A 17,011-nucleotide genomic window follows, 5' to 3' on the forward strand; every position below is an offset into this window, starting at 1 on the left:
CAGAAAGGACAATGAAGAAGGGCCAGATAGATTCTTAACAAGGAGACTAGAGGGGCATTGCTGGGAAAGGTTGAAGTGGGCAGCTAATAGACAACAATGAAGAAGCCTTTGGGAGTGGAGGAGGATCCTGTGCTGTGAGGTTTGAGCATTGTATTGTTAATGTCAATTAATAGTTTCATTTTAGATGTTTGAGAGAGCATTGGCAGCCTTGAAAAGCAGTATGGGTGCAGTTTGAAATGGAGTGGTTTTCTGGGTTTTCTTATCTACTTTTGACTGTGCTATGCAGAGTAATCATTTGCCTTTTTATTTGGACTTTGTTTTCAGCTTATTTGGCATACTTCTAGCCTGTTAATAAAGAATGTTTCTTTGAAACGGTCTCAGTTGGGATTAAGAAAGCCAGGGTTTGATAAGAGGCTCTTAATAAATTACTCATAGTTCAAAAAAAGATTATTTTGGAGCACAGAAAGTCCTGCGTGTTGTGAAATCTATTCAGGAGCTTTGAGTACTTTCTCTGCAGAAAAGTGGGGGGTGGGGATGGGACTTAATAGCTCATTTTTTCTTGAAGTTGGTGTTGAAATCGGGCTGGTGGCTACCTGATTCCACAAAATTGTAGGCTTTATGAGTAGTAGAGCCTCACCCATATATGAATAAATAATACTTGGTAGAGCAGTGAAAAATACAATTTTTAATAGGTGCTCTAATTATAGTTTATTTTAATAAGACCAGATGATAGAGAAATATGTCCATGTGCTTTTAGGTTGTGTATGTTTTTTGTTTCTGGTTTGGGAGTTCTTAAACTCTTACTTTGTGTCCCACTGTAACTAAAACATTAAGAAGGCGTATTTGTTTGTTTTGGTTTCTTTGGTGAAACACATCGGAGTTGTCTTTAACTCCGGCCAGGAAAGCTTATGAAAACTTAAGAGCAGAATGAATTTTATCTTTGTTCATTGATTATTGAATACCATGATTAATTGCTGAGTGTTGGGCAAATGTTATTTCTCTGTCATATCAAATTAGTGCTTTTACTGCAACGTAGTATGAGAGATGACTTGTGGTGTGTGCTTGTGTAAGCCTAAAACTTTGATATACAAGTGTTTCTGCAGATTCACAGCTGAACAGATTAATTTGAAGGTGCCTTCACAGTTGAACAGACTTTGCTGTTTTGTTTTGCATTCAGTGTGATTATTAATTGCAAACTTGACAAGATCCTCACAGTAATCCTAACAGCCGTTAAGCCATGTGATTGAGAGAAAAATGGGATAATGATGATACTAACATTATGCATAAGATGCTACAGAAACCTAAAGGATTATTGCATAGCAAAATTCCTTCACAGAAATGTATGAATTTATTGTATTCCTATGCAGCAGTGTTTTATTTATATATGCAAAAGAACTGGTGGCCATATGGGTCTAGGTTAATGCTACTTAAATCTAAGAGGAAGGATCTTCATGCAAGCCTTCAAAGAATGCTATTTTTTTTTAAAGAATTCAATTTCTTCTAATCAAGCCTCATCTAATACTCAACATATTTGTCTGTTAGTTTACAGTACCTGTCAGTATTTTAAAAGGTGAAATGCACAATTTTTTAATGATGACATCAAAAATAAGGGGAAAATTTTTTGTTCATTCTTTAGGTTTAACAAACAAATAGAAATGTGACTGTAGTAGAAGTTGTTGAATAATTCCACAAAAATGAGAGATTAGAACTTAAAACTGGCTTACCTGTTTTCTCTTTTGCTGATCTCTGCTTTGGAAGATACACAAGTTGGTCTGTAAATAAAAATAAAAATATTTTCTTTCTTTTTTTGTCATTTCAACAAAATGACATGATGTTTTTCCTTCTGCACATTTTCCTTCTAATAAACTTTCTTCCTGCTTAGAACTGGACAGAGGCAGTTCCATGCCTAGAATTCTCTCTTGTAGCCTCCAGATAGAGCTCACCTGGTAATATTTTTAGAACTGAGATTGTGTAATCAGTACTGCTCTTGTTCATGACTAGTGTGGCCTTTAAAATAAGGCATTTATGGAGATGGGGGGAAAAAATACATTTTTCACTGTTACATCAAATATCTATATAAAAATATGTTTAGAAAAATGATATGCTACAGACTGAGGGAAAAAGAGAGCATAGGAACATCTGTTATCCCCATTTACATTCATAGCTACACTTTTTTTATCCAACTTGAGGTTTTTGCAACCTTCTGAGGCAGCATACTGCAATGCAATTCTTTCTGTGGTTCTTATTTTAATGCTAGCTTATAAATTCTGAAACCCAAATGGTTTGCATACGTTAGTGGCTGAATTGGAATGCTACAGAGAGAAGTAAAATCAACACAGAAATACATAGTTGTTAGTATAAGGCTGTTTAGCATCAAAAAAAAAAAAGGAATTCTATTTTAGCTCTTTGTTTCACTTTCATCAAAAGCAGAGTATATCTGTTTCCTTGTAGAATTGACTTAGTTTTGAAAGCATTAATTTTAGGTGTTCATCAAAAATCAAAATTTGGGAGCCTGCATGTCACAGGCATTACATCATTAATAACCTGGATTTGGTTTGTAGCCTCAAGGCTACATTTACCTAAGTCCTAAAATCTAAGTGTCACCTTCCTTTGGTTTGTTAAATTTATGCTGATCAATCCATTTCAGTAAGACTTTTTGTTGTGACCCTGTAAAGGATTATAGTGTTTTGGGGGTTTTTTTAATATTACTTTGTGCCAGATCTGGAAAAAATGCATGAAGGTGGCAGTTGTGTTTTAAATAAAGCAACAAATGAAGAAATAATCTTTCTGTGACCTGCTTGGGAAGAGGCATTTTGATACTGGCAAGTAGTTAAAATATGTGGATTCATGTCACTTATTTCAAATTATATGAATATTTCTGAATGCATTATGCTAACAGTACCATTAAGAACATGTTATTATTTCCCAATCATCCATAAGCAGTAGGTATCAAAAATTCTGAAATTTTTTTATTTTAAACTTACTGATTGATTTATTTTTTTAATTTACCTCATTCAAATGAATTTGAATTCATGTCAAAAACACAGTTTCACATGATTTCACATAAAGAAAACATGGTACATGTAATGTTGGGTCTATAGTTGAAAAGTAGGCATATTCTGTATGAGCTTTGCCATCACAGAGACCTGGTAGTGAGATGTATACAAGATGTGCTGTAATTAATGACAGAGTCCAAGTAAAGGCCAGTATATGCATATTATTTTTATTGCATGTTTTCAGTGCTGCATAACCACAGAAGAGAGGCATTTTTTTTTCTGGATTGATTTTAAGAAACTTGAGTACACTCAAGAAATAACATCATTTAATAGAACTTCGTTGTACTCTGAAGTTAGATTTTTCTGTTTACAGTACTTTTAACACGTTCTTTATAGGTCTTTACATAGCATTTTAGTCACTGGGAGTTGTAACTGCGGCTTTTAGCCTGAAGGTCATCAGTTTGACTTGTGTGCCGTGAGCATTAGCAATTTATGGGGACAGTGGAAGAGCTTGATGCTGCTCTTGGAACCGAAGGTGGGGAAGCTGGAAAAGTGACAGCTCTTGTGGACAGTTACATGTCTGTGAGGTTTATTTTTTCTATTTGGTAGTTTAATTGTTAGCTGCTAGAGGTCCCTCAAGAGTCTGAATGGGAATGTGAAATCAGAGAAGTCTGCAGTTTCCTCAAGTTAGAAACAGGAAGAAAATAAAGATAAGGCTAAAATGAACTTCTAATGAATGGGAGTTTAATAAACAAGTTAGGTTTGAGGAAGCAGTAGTAGTTGGCCTACTGCTAGAGCACTTAAGGCATCATTTTGCATTCCAGTATAATTTGCTTACTAACTCGTGATCACTGGTGACTTACCTAACATACAGCTCTCAGCTGAACTCTTCAGAATACTGACAAGAGGTGCAACAAGTTATGTACATGTTTTTACAAACATTCTTCTTCAAAGTTCATAAATTTGCTGCACTGGGGTTTTTTTTCTGTTTTACCTGGAGAAGTCCTAGCCAAGGGCATCTGGGCTGTAAACAAATTGTTCCAGGTTATTCACAAAGGAGGTGTAATTAATGTAGAGTATTTCTGTGTTACGGTGAAACTAGACCTTGCTTGCTTCCGTTTGTAAAGATCCTATTTTCAACGGTGCTGCTGAATGCAAAAGCATTTACACAGTTCTTTGTCAGGAAGGCTCAGGAACATTATGGTTGTTTACCATCGCCGAGTTACTTAGAAGGTTTGGTTTCACTCTGTTCAGCAATTGTTGGAGACAGTGAACAAATCCTTTCAGCCTTGTCAAAAATTATAGTGAAATGAAACAGCTGGTTATTCCTTCTGCTATTTTCAGCTCACGGTGACTATTTACTTGACAGAATTCACTGTCTGTGCATTGACCCAGGTGGATCATTTTGCATAGTACATATTGCAACTTTGCTACTGAATGAATTCTAAACTTTCAAGCCTCACAACTGTCATAGTAGTATGATTTTGCATGCTTGAAGGTGGGCATTTTAAGCAATCAGTGCTGTTGTTTTTTGCAAAACATGATAATTAAGATATTTTTCTTTAGGAAATTCAACAAGAGACTGATATCCCCGAAAGAGAACTGGTTAGAGCCCTACAGTCCCTTGCATGTGGCAAACCAACACAACGTGTTCTTACAAAAGAGCCTAAATCAAAAGAAATAGAAAATGGTCATATATTTACAGTGAATGATCAGTTCACATCTAAACTACACAGAGTCAAGATTCAGACGGGTAAGTGAGCTTTATATTCTACTGTCTTGCAGTCCCAAAACTGCCTTAAAATGTCAAATTATCTTTTGCAGGGTTGATGTTCATACAAGTAAAAGGAAGAGAGTAATTTTTTTTTTTTATGATGATGATTGGTTGCATCAAAATGAAAATTTAAATATTAAGAAAAGTGTGGAAGTCATAGTTAAGTCTTTTACTTTACAATGTAATTATCTCTTAAAAGGAAATGTTGAAAGAGAAATAAAATTGAAATTAAATAGCAAAATTAAAAATATGCTACTGATTGATTCAGAAATAAGTAAATTGCCTCATAAGTTGCTTTACTGCTTTGAAATTGAGTGATATTTTTAGCCCATGATACAACAGCCATTTCCAAGTGCCAGGTAGCTATAATGGTTTTGGGCAATGATTTGGGTTTAGCAAATAAGAGAAGGTACAATAGCACTGCATTAGCTCATCAAAGTGCTGGTTTGTTACACATAAGTAATGTTGGTACCTTTTTGTCTAGAAAGCTCTCTGGAAATAATTTCTGAGTTGTTAGCATTGCTGTAGATACACTTCATAGAGTGTTTTGGCAGATTAGTTCTTAGTTTTAGTACATCTAAAAATATTTTCTGACTTTGCAGATCTTTGTATATAAAACATTGCCAGTGATGCTGTGTATTTTAAGTGCAACATCGGTAATTCACATGCTGTTTGTTGCACATAATATAACTTGTTGGGCTTCTGTGCAGCACGCTATGTCCAGGGATGTAAGCCTGTAAAACCCAGTAGTACCTACATACATTACATTGCACGTTATCCCTCTGCATAAGTGATAGCTAGACTGTCTTCATGTGCATGCAGAGTGCTGTGATGTCAACACATTTGCCATGTCTGGAGAATTTTTCTGGTGAGCAGGAGCGCAGCAGCCAAATGAGGATATTGAGAATTCTCTGATTAGGGCCCAAGGCAGTTCTCTGGCATAATTAAAGTCAACTCTGTAACAACTATTTGAGCTTTAGTGGAATTCTGCTTTTTCATTTCCACTCTACACATGTCAGTGAATGGGGAATATGATTTGGGATTCAAGATGGGTTTAGAGCAAATTTGATACTTGTGGTGTTATGTTTGTGTCTTACGTAGAAGACTTCTTATGTGTATCTCTTTAAAACTGATAAATATTTGGGGCTTTTGTGTGAAGAAGGGCAGAGGGAAAAGTGGTATAGCAGGATGGGAGGAGGGCTTGATTATAATGATGCTTGGGTGAAAGGGTAAGAAAAGCTAGACATAAGGGCAGAAATAACACACAAATAGAAGAGGAGAACAGAATACAAAGATATAATTGAGTTGGGGAGGATAAAGTTGGACTGTTTCTTCTGACTGATGAACTTTTAAAGTATCTAACTAGTTTGTAAAGTAAATCTTCAATCCTTTTTCTATTTTAATTAATGGATTATTTGATATATTAAAGAGAAGAATATTTAATGGGAGCATGGGGGTTGGTGGTGCCTGTAAGCAGATTTGAGTACTGTTGAAATTTTAACATAGCAGTAATTAAATAACAGATTGTTACCTTGTCAGTTGCTATCAAAATATGCCAGAAAGTGTTAATATGTTCTTGTGGCTGCTTTTCACAGAAAAAAACCCAAGTTAGAGAATGTCAAAACTCAGGAAAATATAACTTGATGGCTAGATGAAATAAATAGTGAAGCTAACACTTACACAATGAAATAAATTTTAATTTTGCTAACATACTTTACATTCTCTTTCTTTTCTTTAAGTTGCTGCCAAACAAGGAGAATCTGATCCAGAAAGGAAAGAAACAAGGCAGAAAGTAGATGATGACAGAAAACATGAGATAGAAGCTGCTATAGTTCGGATAATGAAATCTAGAAAGAAGATGCAACACAATGTGCTAGTAGCAGAGGTATACTTGTACACAATTTTGATATGGGCTGGGGAATTCTTTTTGCTTTTCCTGTTAATTCATGAAAGTTACACAGCTGTCACTAACATGATTCTGAAAGGCTTTTGAGAGATGCTGTGTTTAATCCATCCTTTTTTTTTCCTCCCTTTGTATCTGAAGATATCTAAATCCTCACCCTTCAGTTTAGGATGTACTCATGGGTGAATCTAATTTTTCTTCCTCTTAGTGCTATTCTGATGTTATCAAATTCCTTTAAATAACAGTTGGCAACAAAAAAACCTGTACTTTAATTATTTTCTGCTTTGATCTTGTTACTGACTGTTGGGTCCAGATTTGAGAGATTTGAGCTCTCAGCACAGGGAGAATGAGTCCTGCTACTCTTAACTCCTAAGTTCTGACAGCTTCAGGACCAGTATGGATTTTCCATTCTTGAACTCCCTTAGGCCTGTGAAATTGAGGTGATTCTCAGGTTGTGACCATGCCTCTGTAGAGTGTCAGTACTTTGAACTATACCCCAAAAAATGAGCAAGCAACTGATGGGGGGTAAAAAAACTGTTAGACGTTTGCAGACTGCTTCTTATGCTTCATGGGTGTAGCCAGCTCTGTCTAAATATATTTTTCTGATTACTTTGGTCAGTTAGGATACTTGATGATCTTACTTGCCCTGTGATCTCATATTGGTTTTGATCTTATGTTCTAGGTAACTCAGCAGCTGAAGGCCCGATTCTTACCAAGTCCAGTTGTTATTAAAAAACGTATTGAAGGACTTATTGAGAGAGAATATTTGGCACGAACACCTGAGGATCGCAAAGTATACACTTACGTAGCATAAAATGCGTTCAGAAAATTTGATTTATTCTTGGACTATACTCTTCGCATGAACTGGGAAGTTCTTTTAAATCATTAATATTAAGACGACCATCTCTTCTATTAAATTACAATACATGTTCTAGACCATTCAGATCAAGCCTTTTACTCCTTTTGAGAGTTTTCAACATCAATTGATTGAGCTTCAGGCTTTTCAACGTTATCCCTGTAGAGATCATCCTTACAATTCTTCGAGAAAATGTGAATGTGCCGCGTTTGTTTTCAATACTGTATGAAAACAGAAAAATAAAAACAAATTTAGAAAACACAGCTCACTTAAAAAAATAAAATTGTTGGAATTTCATTTCCCCAGATCTTCAGTGTTGATGTAAATGTGTTTCTGTAGTGTTGCTTAGCACTTCGCGCATTGTATAAGTTGGGTTTAAAAGAAACCACAACTGGGAAGGCAGAATTCCCAGTTATATTGCTCTGCTTCAAATGTTTCTTTAACTAGCCATGTTTAATTTAAATATTTGGTAATCTTTTGATGACCCAAGAAGACAACTTGAGCATGTTTCACTCTTCCAGCTGCACTCACTGTTCCAACAACGTGAATCAGGAACTTCTGGGGGCTCAGAAAAGACCGTAATAATTTTGGCTTTCCCTTCTGTAATTTGAGTTCTTCTAAATTAAACTCTATATTGATTAGGTTTGTTCTGGTTTCTTTATAGGAAAAAGGAAAAAATTTTAGTGTGTATAAACTGTATAATAATTTTTGCTGTTGTACTCACTGCTGATGGTGGATTGTACAGGGCGATGTTTTTATTTCACTAAATGTAGACAAAATAAATTTAAAATAAATGGATTTAGTGTACACAAACACCTAATTCAAGTGTGTTAGAGTACAGGGTTGACAATCTTTTGGAACTAAATACTGTCCCCTGGGGAAACGTACTGGGATTATATTTTGTTAATAAACATCATAGATGGATCTGTAGCCCCAGGGCTTCCCATCATAAGTACATATTTCAGGAGATTAAAGTGAAGCCAGCATGCACTATTTGTTTTTAAAAATGCATTTTAAACATGCAATAGAAAATTGTTACTGTAATGAAATTTTTAGTTCTTACACTGGAAGTTTTTTCTTCTTGTCAGTGTGGCTGCAAAAATAGATTAAAAATTGCAGTTTAGTGGCATCATTATTCTCATAGTTAGAAATGGTTTGAGGTGTGCATTGTACTGCAGAGTTTTTATTAAACAGTGTTTCTGACATTCCAATGCACATATTACATAGTTTCTCTGCCATAGCTATTTTTCTGTTTTCATTCAAAACAGTATTTTTTTCTTGATTCACATTACTTTCATCCATAGATGCTGAAAAATATAGTTGGGATGGGCTTCCCAATATGTAGAGCTGTAGTTGAAACAAAAGAAAAACGTGGTTGTAGAGCATTAAGACACTGCCAGAGCATTTCTTGATTAGCCGTATTAAATATGTGGTGGTGGTGTAATGTAGCAATGCGATTGGACAGTATTTTTCATAATGTGTCCCCAATTTCACCCCTCTCCAGCCTGTTAAGATACAGATCCTGGCTATTGTTCAGTAGTAGGATATTTCTTCCAAAGAGGGAGTGGAATTGGAGTGATATTTTAGTCTGACTATTCTGAAGCTTTTCTTAAGAAGGTTTACTTAAGTTTACTGCACCCCCCTCAACACTCACACGCACACATAAGTAGCTTTTAAGTCATCAGAGGGGAGGTGGCTGAGAGACTTTCCTGCCATTGTTCTTCAAGAATTTAGCCCTAAAAGAAAACAGCTAGGCCATTGGCCATTCTAAAAATGTATTTGCTGACAGTTACTAAAACACCTGTGTCTCTGTACAGTATATGCAAAATTTCAATAGCAATGTTTAGCCATAGAACAATACTAAATATGGGTCAGATGAGATCTGGGGTTTGGATTGTGCTTAAGTCATGAGAAACATCTTCCTCAAAATGTAACTCGCTCTTCCATGTATCAGTATGAAGGTTTTCTTTTATGTGTATCTTATTCTTTAATAGCATGAATGTTGTGATAATTGCATGTTAATGCTTTCCCATGTGCTTTTCAAGGAGAAATGGGTTCACATCCTTTTTCCCTGTGAAGCTTATACAGATGCTAATGTTGCTATCCATGACAGGAGGACTTTGTCCTTAGTGTTGTGATTGTACTTTTGCTGTGCATCAGCTGAAGCTTTCTACCTCTGGTGGCTTTTTTAAGTGCTGAGCCTGAATGTTCCATGAATGACTGTATAATTATGTGTTTAAGGGTGGGTTTTTTTACAAGCTACGTGGGCAAGAGTGTTTGCTAGAAGAATAACAGGTGGTGATGGCTATCTTCAGTAACAAATACTAAGAGTATAGTTTCCATTTTAAATTTAATAGAATTTTGAAGACACTATTCAGGAAGGGACTTTTGCTGAAGTCACCTTTTGGAAATGTGCCCTTTACTGTTGAACAACGAGATCATGATACTGAGGATTTAAAGATGGAGAATGTGAAAACTCTGGTCAAAGAGAACAAGATGTCATTAGGACTCCGCTTAAGGTGAGTTTCATGCTCATGCCTTTACACTGTTGGCGTACATTACTGAGATTTCTTTTACAGTCCCCATACTGACATTTCTTTTACAGTCCCCAGTAGAATTCTGCTGTGCCTTACCTAATTTCGTTTTTGCTTCCTTTCTTAATTTCTACTTAAAATTTCTTTGTAATCTTGTTAAAATTTAATCAGTAGGATTGTAGTTACACGTATGAGTGTGATTATTAAGTTTGGCTTCCTTGCATTTATGTGCAGTTAAATACAGTAACAAGACGTAATAAACATGGAGTTTAATTCTTCAGACTTTTTAAAATTAGAAATAGGTTTTGAGTTTTCTAGCTATTTGAAGATACATAGGCATGCACCTTCCTTGTAGACAAGTTTACTTCAAAGGGTTGAGAGTACACTTCATTTACCATTGTAACAAATAAGATTATCCTATGTATCCCTGATTTAGTTCTTGCTGTTTTCAATGTTAGCTTCCTTTACAGCTTTGATCTGCTCTTTTTGTCTCCTAGAATTAATCTGTACAATTTCCCCATTTGCTACAGAACAAATGAATGTTAAGCATGTCTGCAAAGCAGACTGAATCCTGAATGCTAAACTACTCTTGAATGAAATAGCTCTCCTCGCTCCCTTTCCTAAAGACAAACTTTGTCCTGTCGACCCTAAAGCTTTCAATGTAATACCGTCTGTTCTTGTTACCTTTGCTCGTTGTGAATTGGCAGCTGCCATAATATTTACATTTCTGGACTTGTAAAAACAGAATCATTGCACTAAATATTCTGGATGACTGAAGTAATTTTATTCACATGTGTTGTAATCAAATTGTACAGTGCCTGATAGGTGGCACATATATACGCTAATAGAGCCTGTCATGCATGCTTTAGGGCATAAGCTTACACAGAGATGGGATTCCCGTTTTGTCAAAAGTAGCAAAAACTGGAACTACTTGTGGCCTCTTGTCCTATGTCCAGAACTGGCCAGAACCTTCATAGCTCAATCAAACTCCTGAACTCTGCATTGTTAATCAGTGGTTAGAGGTGAGGTGGGCTCTGATCGTTAGCTCCCAGTTCCTTGGAGCCCCTGTGGATTAGAGCAAGGATTTGACAGTCTAGAACTAGGCTCACAGCAGTGTGCAGAACTGATAAGAGGCATCGTCTTGTTTGTGTTTGTACCGAAGTCCCATTTCTGTTAATATTCATTTTGATATCTTGGATAGTAAATTAAATAACCAATGTGCTCAGTCTGAAGCATGAGTTTAATGGCTCTGTTTCTGGAATGTGTCATGTGAAAACTTTGTAAAATGCAGAACTTGGTATTTATCCAGTTTTCAGCTGGATATATGTAAAGAACAGGAGAGTAATTCATCTAACTTGCTGTCCTTCAGTATGTAGGGAAGTGTTCATAGAGTGTGCCCACAACTGGATTGAATATTCTGAATCTTTCAGCTGGCTTTATCCGTGTTGTAACTCTGTACCGGGTAAGGCAGAGGTGAACGTTACTGTAAAAATGTAAGGATGCTGTTTTAAATGAAAGTAGTGGCACAGCTTTAACAAATGGCCGCAATAAACAGGCGGTGCGCAACACACACATCAGTGCAACCTGGCTTATGTTTTGTGGGTATGGTGGTCTCTTTCAGAGCAGCAGGTCTCCCCAGGTGCACTGCGGTTCATACGTTTGGTGTAACCTTATTGATGTGACCAGAGCTCTTGCTGCAGGAAGGTACTGCTGTGATGGCATTAGTACGTGTCAAGTTTGTAAAACAGCTTCACTTCTGTCAGGGTCCTGCTCTTCTCTTCATTTCTCCAAAACTGGAACTTCGATGGGGAGTGAGTCCATGGGAGCTAACGCGTTTAATATCATTGAGACAGACATGAAGTTTACAGATAGGAAAAGTAGTAACATTTGAACTGAACAGCAGTGATGTTGTATTAATTATTCTTTCTCCTGCAGTTCAAAACTCAGCTTGCGTTCCACGTACAACAGACGCTGAGGCACCCTCCGATCTTAACGACTGCTGTTCTGTTCCTCCTCTTTGAACAACATACCGCTGCGGCTCGCTTCATTTGTGTGCCTTATCCTTCAAATGCTGGCAAAGCATTGACGTTTGATCTGTCAGAAGCTGAAGCTAAAAAGCGAAGGTGGTGCGCCGTATCGTGCACGCTCAGGAAGGGAGTGTTTAGGCAGCGGAGTGGCGTGCGTTTGCAGCGAGGGGCTGTTGTGCCGTCACCGCAGCGTGTCGGCCGTCGTGCAGGGAGGAGAGCGCGTCTCTGGGGAGGGCAAGGGAGGCGCGGTGCGAAGCTTCCGAGATCGTTGTGGTGGGAGTTGCCAAGGCCTGCGCAAAATGGGCTTTTAGTAACTTGTATTCATCATGTATTAAGATGGTAAGCTGCGCTGGCAGCTTTGTGGCATCCCGGATGACTTCCAGCGAGAAGTAAGTATGACCAGGGCTGCCTCTTCACCCAAACAAGTAGCGTCTGCGGCACAGAAGCGCTCCGAACCGCAGAAGTCGTGACGCGGGTAGAAACGGCGCCAGCAGGGTCGCCGGCCCGGCCGCCGCCTGTGCTCCCGCTCTTGTCACAGCCCACTTGGACGGGGCGGGGCCGCAGCGCCTCCCCGGGGCGCTGCTGTGAGGCCGCCCGGCCCTGCGGGACGCTGCCGCCCGCCGCCGGCGGCGAAGCGTGGCCCGGGGGGGCCGCTCGGAAGCGCGAGGGCGGGCTCGGTCGAAGGCCCCAGCCGGGCCGGGCTCGGGGCGGGGACGCCGGGGCCCGGCCCCCTCGCTCGGGCTGTGGGAGATGGGGGAGCCCCCTCCCGCCCCCCGGCAGCCGCCCCGGCAGCCCTCACCCGGGCGGAGGCGGTGCGGCAGGGCCTGCGGGCGGCGCGCCCGGTGTGTGTGTGGGGGGGTATGTCCACCGGCCGTGGGGGAACGGGGCGGGCGGGGGGAGCGGCACTGCCTGCCCGGCGCTCGGGCGCCGGCTGCTCTGCTTGCCCCTGCACGGGCTCTGCCACGAGCTTTCCTTTTTTCCCTCCCGCTCCTTCCCTCTCCTTTCCTTGCCCTCAGTAAAGCTCGGTTAAACATCCAGCAACGTCTGCTCTGAGCTGCCTGTACAGTTGCCGTCTCGAAACTGTGAAGGCCGTGTTTTGGAACAGCGTGGATGGGGGCAGGAAAAGCAGCTTCTCTTGCCGTTTAGCCTGACATGCTCAAGGACGAGGCAAACGAGTCGCGTGCGCAACGTCAGGTGATGAAACAAAATAGCGTTAGGTCTGTAAATTGAATCTGAAAATCATGAGTTTTCGATCTAGTCAGGGGACATCTTTTTAAGTTACAATGCCAGATTTTATTTCTTCCATGTTTCTTACAAGCCGAAAAAACTCCAAGACATCCAAAGGCCACAGAAAGTGTACGGATTAGTTGGCAGTGATAAATATATTTGTTATGCTTATTATTCATCTTCCCTTCCATCTAGTGTGATCTCCTCTCCGGGTAAGTGTTACGGAGTTGGGGTAACCTATGAGATGTAGCACGTACTGCGAGTCTTGTGCATCATGAACTTGGAGCGGGTGTTAAGGACATGAATAGAAAATACGAAGAAACCCTGTCTAGGCTGAAACCCCGGTGTCTTGAGCTTTGTTGTACCAGCAGTTGATCTGCAGTTCTGTGATAGGACAGCGCTTGGGCTCACTAGTTACTGCCTTCAAAAGGAAACATGTATTATGGCAATCAGGGAGGGGTTTAGCCCTCCCAAAAGGAGTATTTCCCGAGCTTTTGGAAACGCACGGTGTCTCCTGTACATGTGTGATGGGTTGACCCTGGCTAAACGCCAGGTGCCCACCAGAGCTGTTCTATCACTCCCCCATCCTCAACTGGACAGGGGAGAGAAAAATATAACAAAAACTTACGGGTCGAGATAAGGACAGGAGAGATCATTCACTAATTACCGTCACGGGCAAAACAGACTCAGCTTAGGGAAAATTAGCTCAATTTATTACAAATCAGCCAGAGTAAGGTAATGAGAAAATAAAACGAAATCTCAGAACACCTTCCCACCACCCCTCCCTTCTTCCCGGGCACAACTTCACTCCCGGATTTCTCCACCCAGCCCCCCCAGCGGCACAAGGGGGACAGGGATGGGGTTTACGGTCATCACACGTTATTTTCTGCCGCTTCACCTCCTCAGGGTGAGGGCTGATCACACTCTTCCCCCGCTCCAGCGTGGGGTCCCACCCATGGGGTCAGTCCTCCACGAACTTCTCCAACGTGGGCCATTCCCACGGGCTGCAGCTCTTCACGAACTGCTCCAGCATGGGTCCTTTCCACGGTGTGCAGTCCTTCAGGAGCACACTGCTCCAGCGCAGGTCCCCTGCAGGGTCACAAGTCCTGCCAGAAAACCTGCTCCACGGGCTCCTCTCTCCACAGATCTGCAGGTCCTGCCAGGAACCTGCTCCAGCACGGGCTTCCCATGGGGTCACAGCCTCCTTCGGGAACCCACCTGCTCCGGCGTGGGGTCCTCCACGGGCTGCAGGTGGAGATCTGCTCCACCGTGGACCTCCCTGGGCTGCAGGGGGACAGCCTGCCTCACCATGGTCTTCCCCACGGGCTGCAGGGGAATCTTTGCTCCGGCGCCTGGAGCATCTCCTCCCCCTCCTTCTTCACTGACCTTGGTGTCCGCAGGCTTGTTTCTCTTACATGTTCTCACTCTCTCTCCAGTGGCTGTTTCTCACTCTCCCAACTCTTTTTTCTTAAAAATGTTATCACAGAGGTGTTACCACTATCACTGATTGGCTCGGCCTTGGCCGGCGGCGGGTCCGTCTCAGAGCCGACTGGTATGGGCTCGCTCTCTCTCGAACACAGGGGAAGCTTCCAGCAGCTTCTTACAGAAGCCACCCCTGTAACCCCCCCCGCTACCAAAACCTTGCCACATAAAACCAATACAACATGTTTCATGTTCTTTGAGTGATGTGTTTTAATAATGAACTATGATTTTGCAGTTTATAGGGGCTCTTAACGTTAAGCGCTGCATTAGGCAGAATCACACTGACCCTGTGGTTTGTTCCACAGGTTCATCAGGCAGCAGTAAGCAACTGCTCAGTGCCCTTGTGATATTCACTGGGTGCTGTGTGAAAGGCAGGGGCAGCACTAATACATGGAACAAAGGTACCTGCTGGTTTCTTTAACACTGAGCTTTTCTCAGAACCCTGTTATATGCATATTCACTATGGGCGCTTGCCTCCTGCTGACACTGCACAACACTAAAGATTCATAGTGCTATAGTAACAGCATGTTGATCAGCACCATTGCTGTGGTTTGATTTGTGTCTCGTAGCCTTATCTGGGAAAAATGCCTGCTGAAATCTATAGGAATTCATCCCAAGTCCCAGGCTGCATGATGTAGTGCTGGGTGCTTGGCGAAGAGATCTTGGTTGCTGGTTCCCTTGAGGGAATTGCTACTCATTGCGCTCTTGGGTGAAGCTGGGAATTGCATACCTCCAGGGAAGCAGATTTCACAAAGTGAGTATAAACTCTAGTTCTGGGAAGTCTTGATTCAAATTAAGCCTACTGTTAGTCTTTCCTGAACTGGAACCCACGTGAGGGAGTAATGTCTGGAACTGCACTGCTGTGCACTTGACTCGGTTTGGTCCGTGTGTTGTGATACAGAATAATATCAACATGGAATAATATTTTACACTCAGTCTGCTCAGGTAATAATGGCATCACAAAATGAAGAGCAACAGAAAAATGAGGTTTTAGCTAGAAATTGGTGAATAATAGACAGAAAAGAGTGAAAATACTATTCCAAAAGGTAGGAGATATGCTCCAGGTTCTCAAATCACTGTGCTTCTGCACTTCAAGCATCTTTGGCATCTTCTACGCTTTAGCTGCAGTAAAAACTGTGCTCTGAAAATCCAGTGTAGATGTGTCTTACTACATGAGAACAATTATGCTTTCTCTCCAGGTGGGCTGTTAGGATCATCTTTAGTCTGGTGGGGTTTTTTACCCTCTTGTTTTTAATCTTAGTTATTATTCTCATTAGGTTAGTACCTGGAGCCTCAGTTGTGATCACATTGTATTTATCCTGTACATGGAAAGCCACAGCATTGGTTCTTGCTTTAAGGCGTTTATCACTGTATTTACATCTAACATGAATTTCTTTATTTTTACGACCTTTGAAACAAAGCCAAGTTTTTCAAGGACAGTCTGGCTGTTTTAGGGAAGTACACGCACAAACTATGGTTCTGCAGCAAAATATTTCTGCCTCATTCCACACTAAGGCTATAAGGTTCACACAGGTACTTCTGGTCCTTCAGTCTTCTCATACCAAACAAAACCTTGACCCTTGTTTTCACAGTTTTTGCCTGCAAAGAAAATCTTGAAAATGTGGTGTGACTGTAACTAACACAGCAATATCTGCCTGGGTCTCCGAACAGCCTGACATAGTCTGCCTGCTCTCAGCAGCTATTTATCCTAAAGCAAGAAGGCATATTGATGTTTAGGAGAGACGGGCCTGTTTCACCTCCCCGAGTCATGGAACTGCTGACCTGGATTAGGTGTGGACAAGACAAGGAAATTTTCTGGAGAGATGATGGTCTGGGAGCCATGTGCTCCTGTTTGCCTGAGAAGAAGCTGGGAGGGAAGGGGGTACACTGGTAGGTGCAACTTCCATTCACTGTTTATGAATAGCCCTTAGCAGTCCTGTTCTTGGGAGGAAGAACTCACAATGGGAAGGGAAGTCCTGAAGTCCTCAAAGTGAAGCTACATTAGAGCCTGATAGTGCCTTACTATGGTCTTTGAGTTCATGTGCAGCTTTTTCTTTGCAAAGTTTGCTAGAACATGCGCCAAATCCAAGCAATGCCTGAGTTTCTTAGACCGTGAGAGCTACTTCTGCTAATGCTTGTTTGATGTTTGGATATTGCTTCTTTTGAAATTCTGTTAAAGATGAGGCTAATAATCTCCTGCAGCTTGTCTGTC

The 17,011-nt window shown here is 40.8% G+C and overlaps 1 protein-coding gene across 1 annotated transcript in view; it reads left to right on the forward strand.

Moving 5' to 3' along the window:
• The window catches only part of CUL3 (cullin 3), a 58,552-nt gene extending 50,382 nt beyond the window's left edge, over positions 1–8,170 (forward strand). Inside the window, exons 14-16 of the mRNA XM_075031850.1 lie at positions 4,563–4,749; positions 6,510–6,655; positions 7,356–8,170. Coding sequence (XP_074887951.1) covers positions 4,563–4,749; positions 6,510–6,655; positions 7,356–7,487 — 465 coding nt within the window. The 3' untranslated portion in view covers positions 7,488–8,170. The remainder of the gene's footprint in view (positions 1–4,562; positions 4,750–6,509; positions 6,656–7,355) is intronic.
• The last annotated feature ends 8,841 nt before the right edge of the window (positions 8,171–17,011 follow it).

The sequence above is a fragment of the Buteo buteo genome, chromosome 7, assembly GCF_964188355.1.
Source record: "Buteo buteo chromosome 7, bButBut1.hap1.1, whole genome shotgun sequence".
In the NCBI taxonomy this organism is placed as follows: Eukaryota; Metazoa; Chordata; class Aves; order Accipitriformes; family Accipitridae; genus Buteo; species Buteo buteo.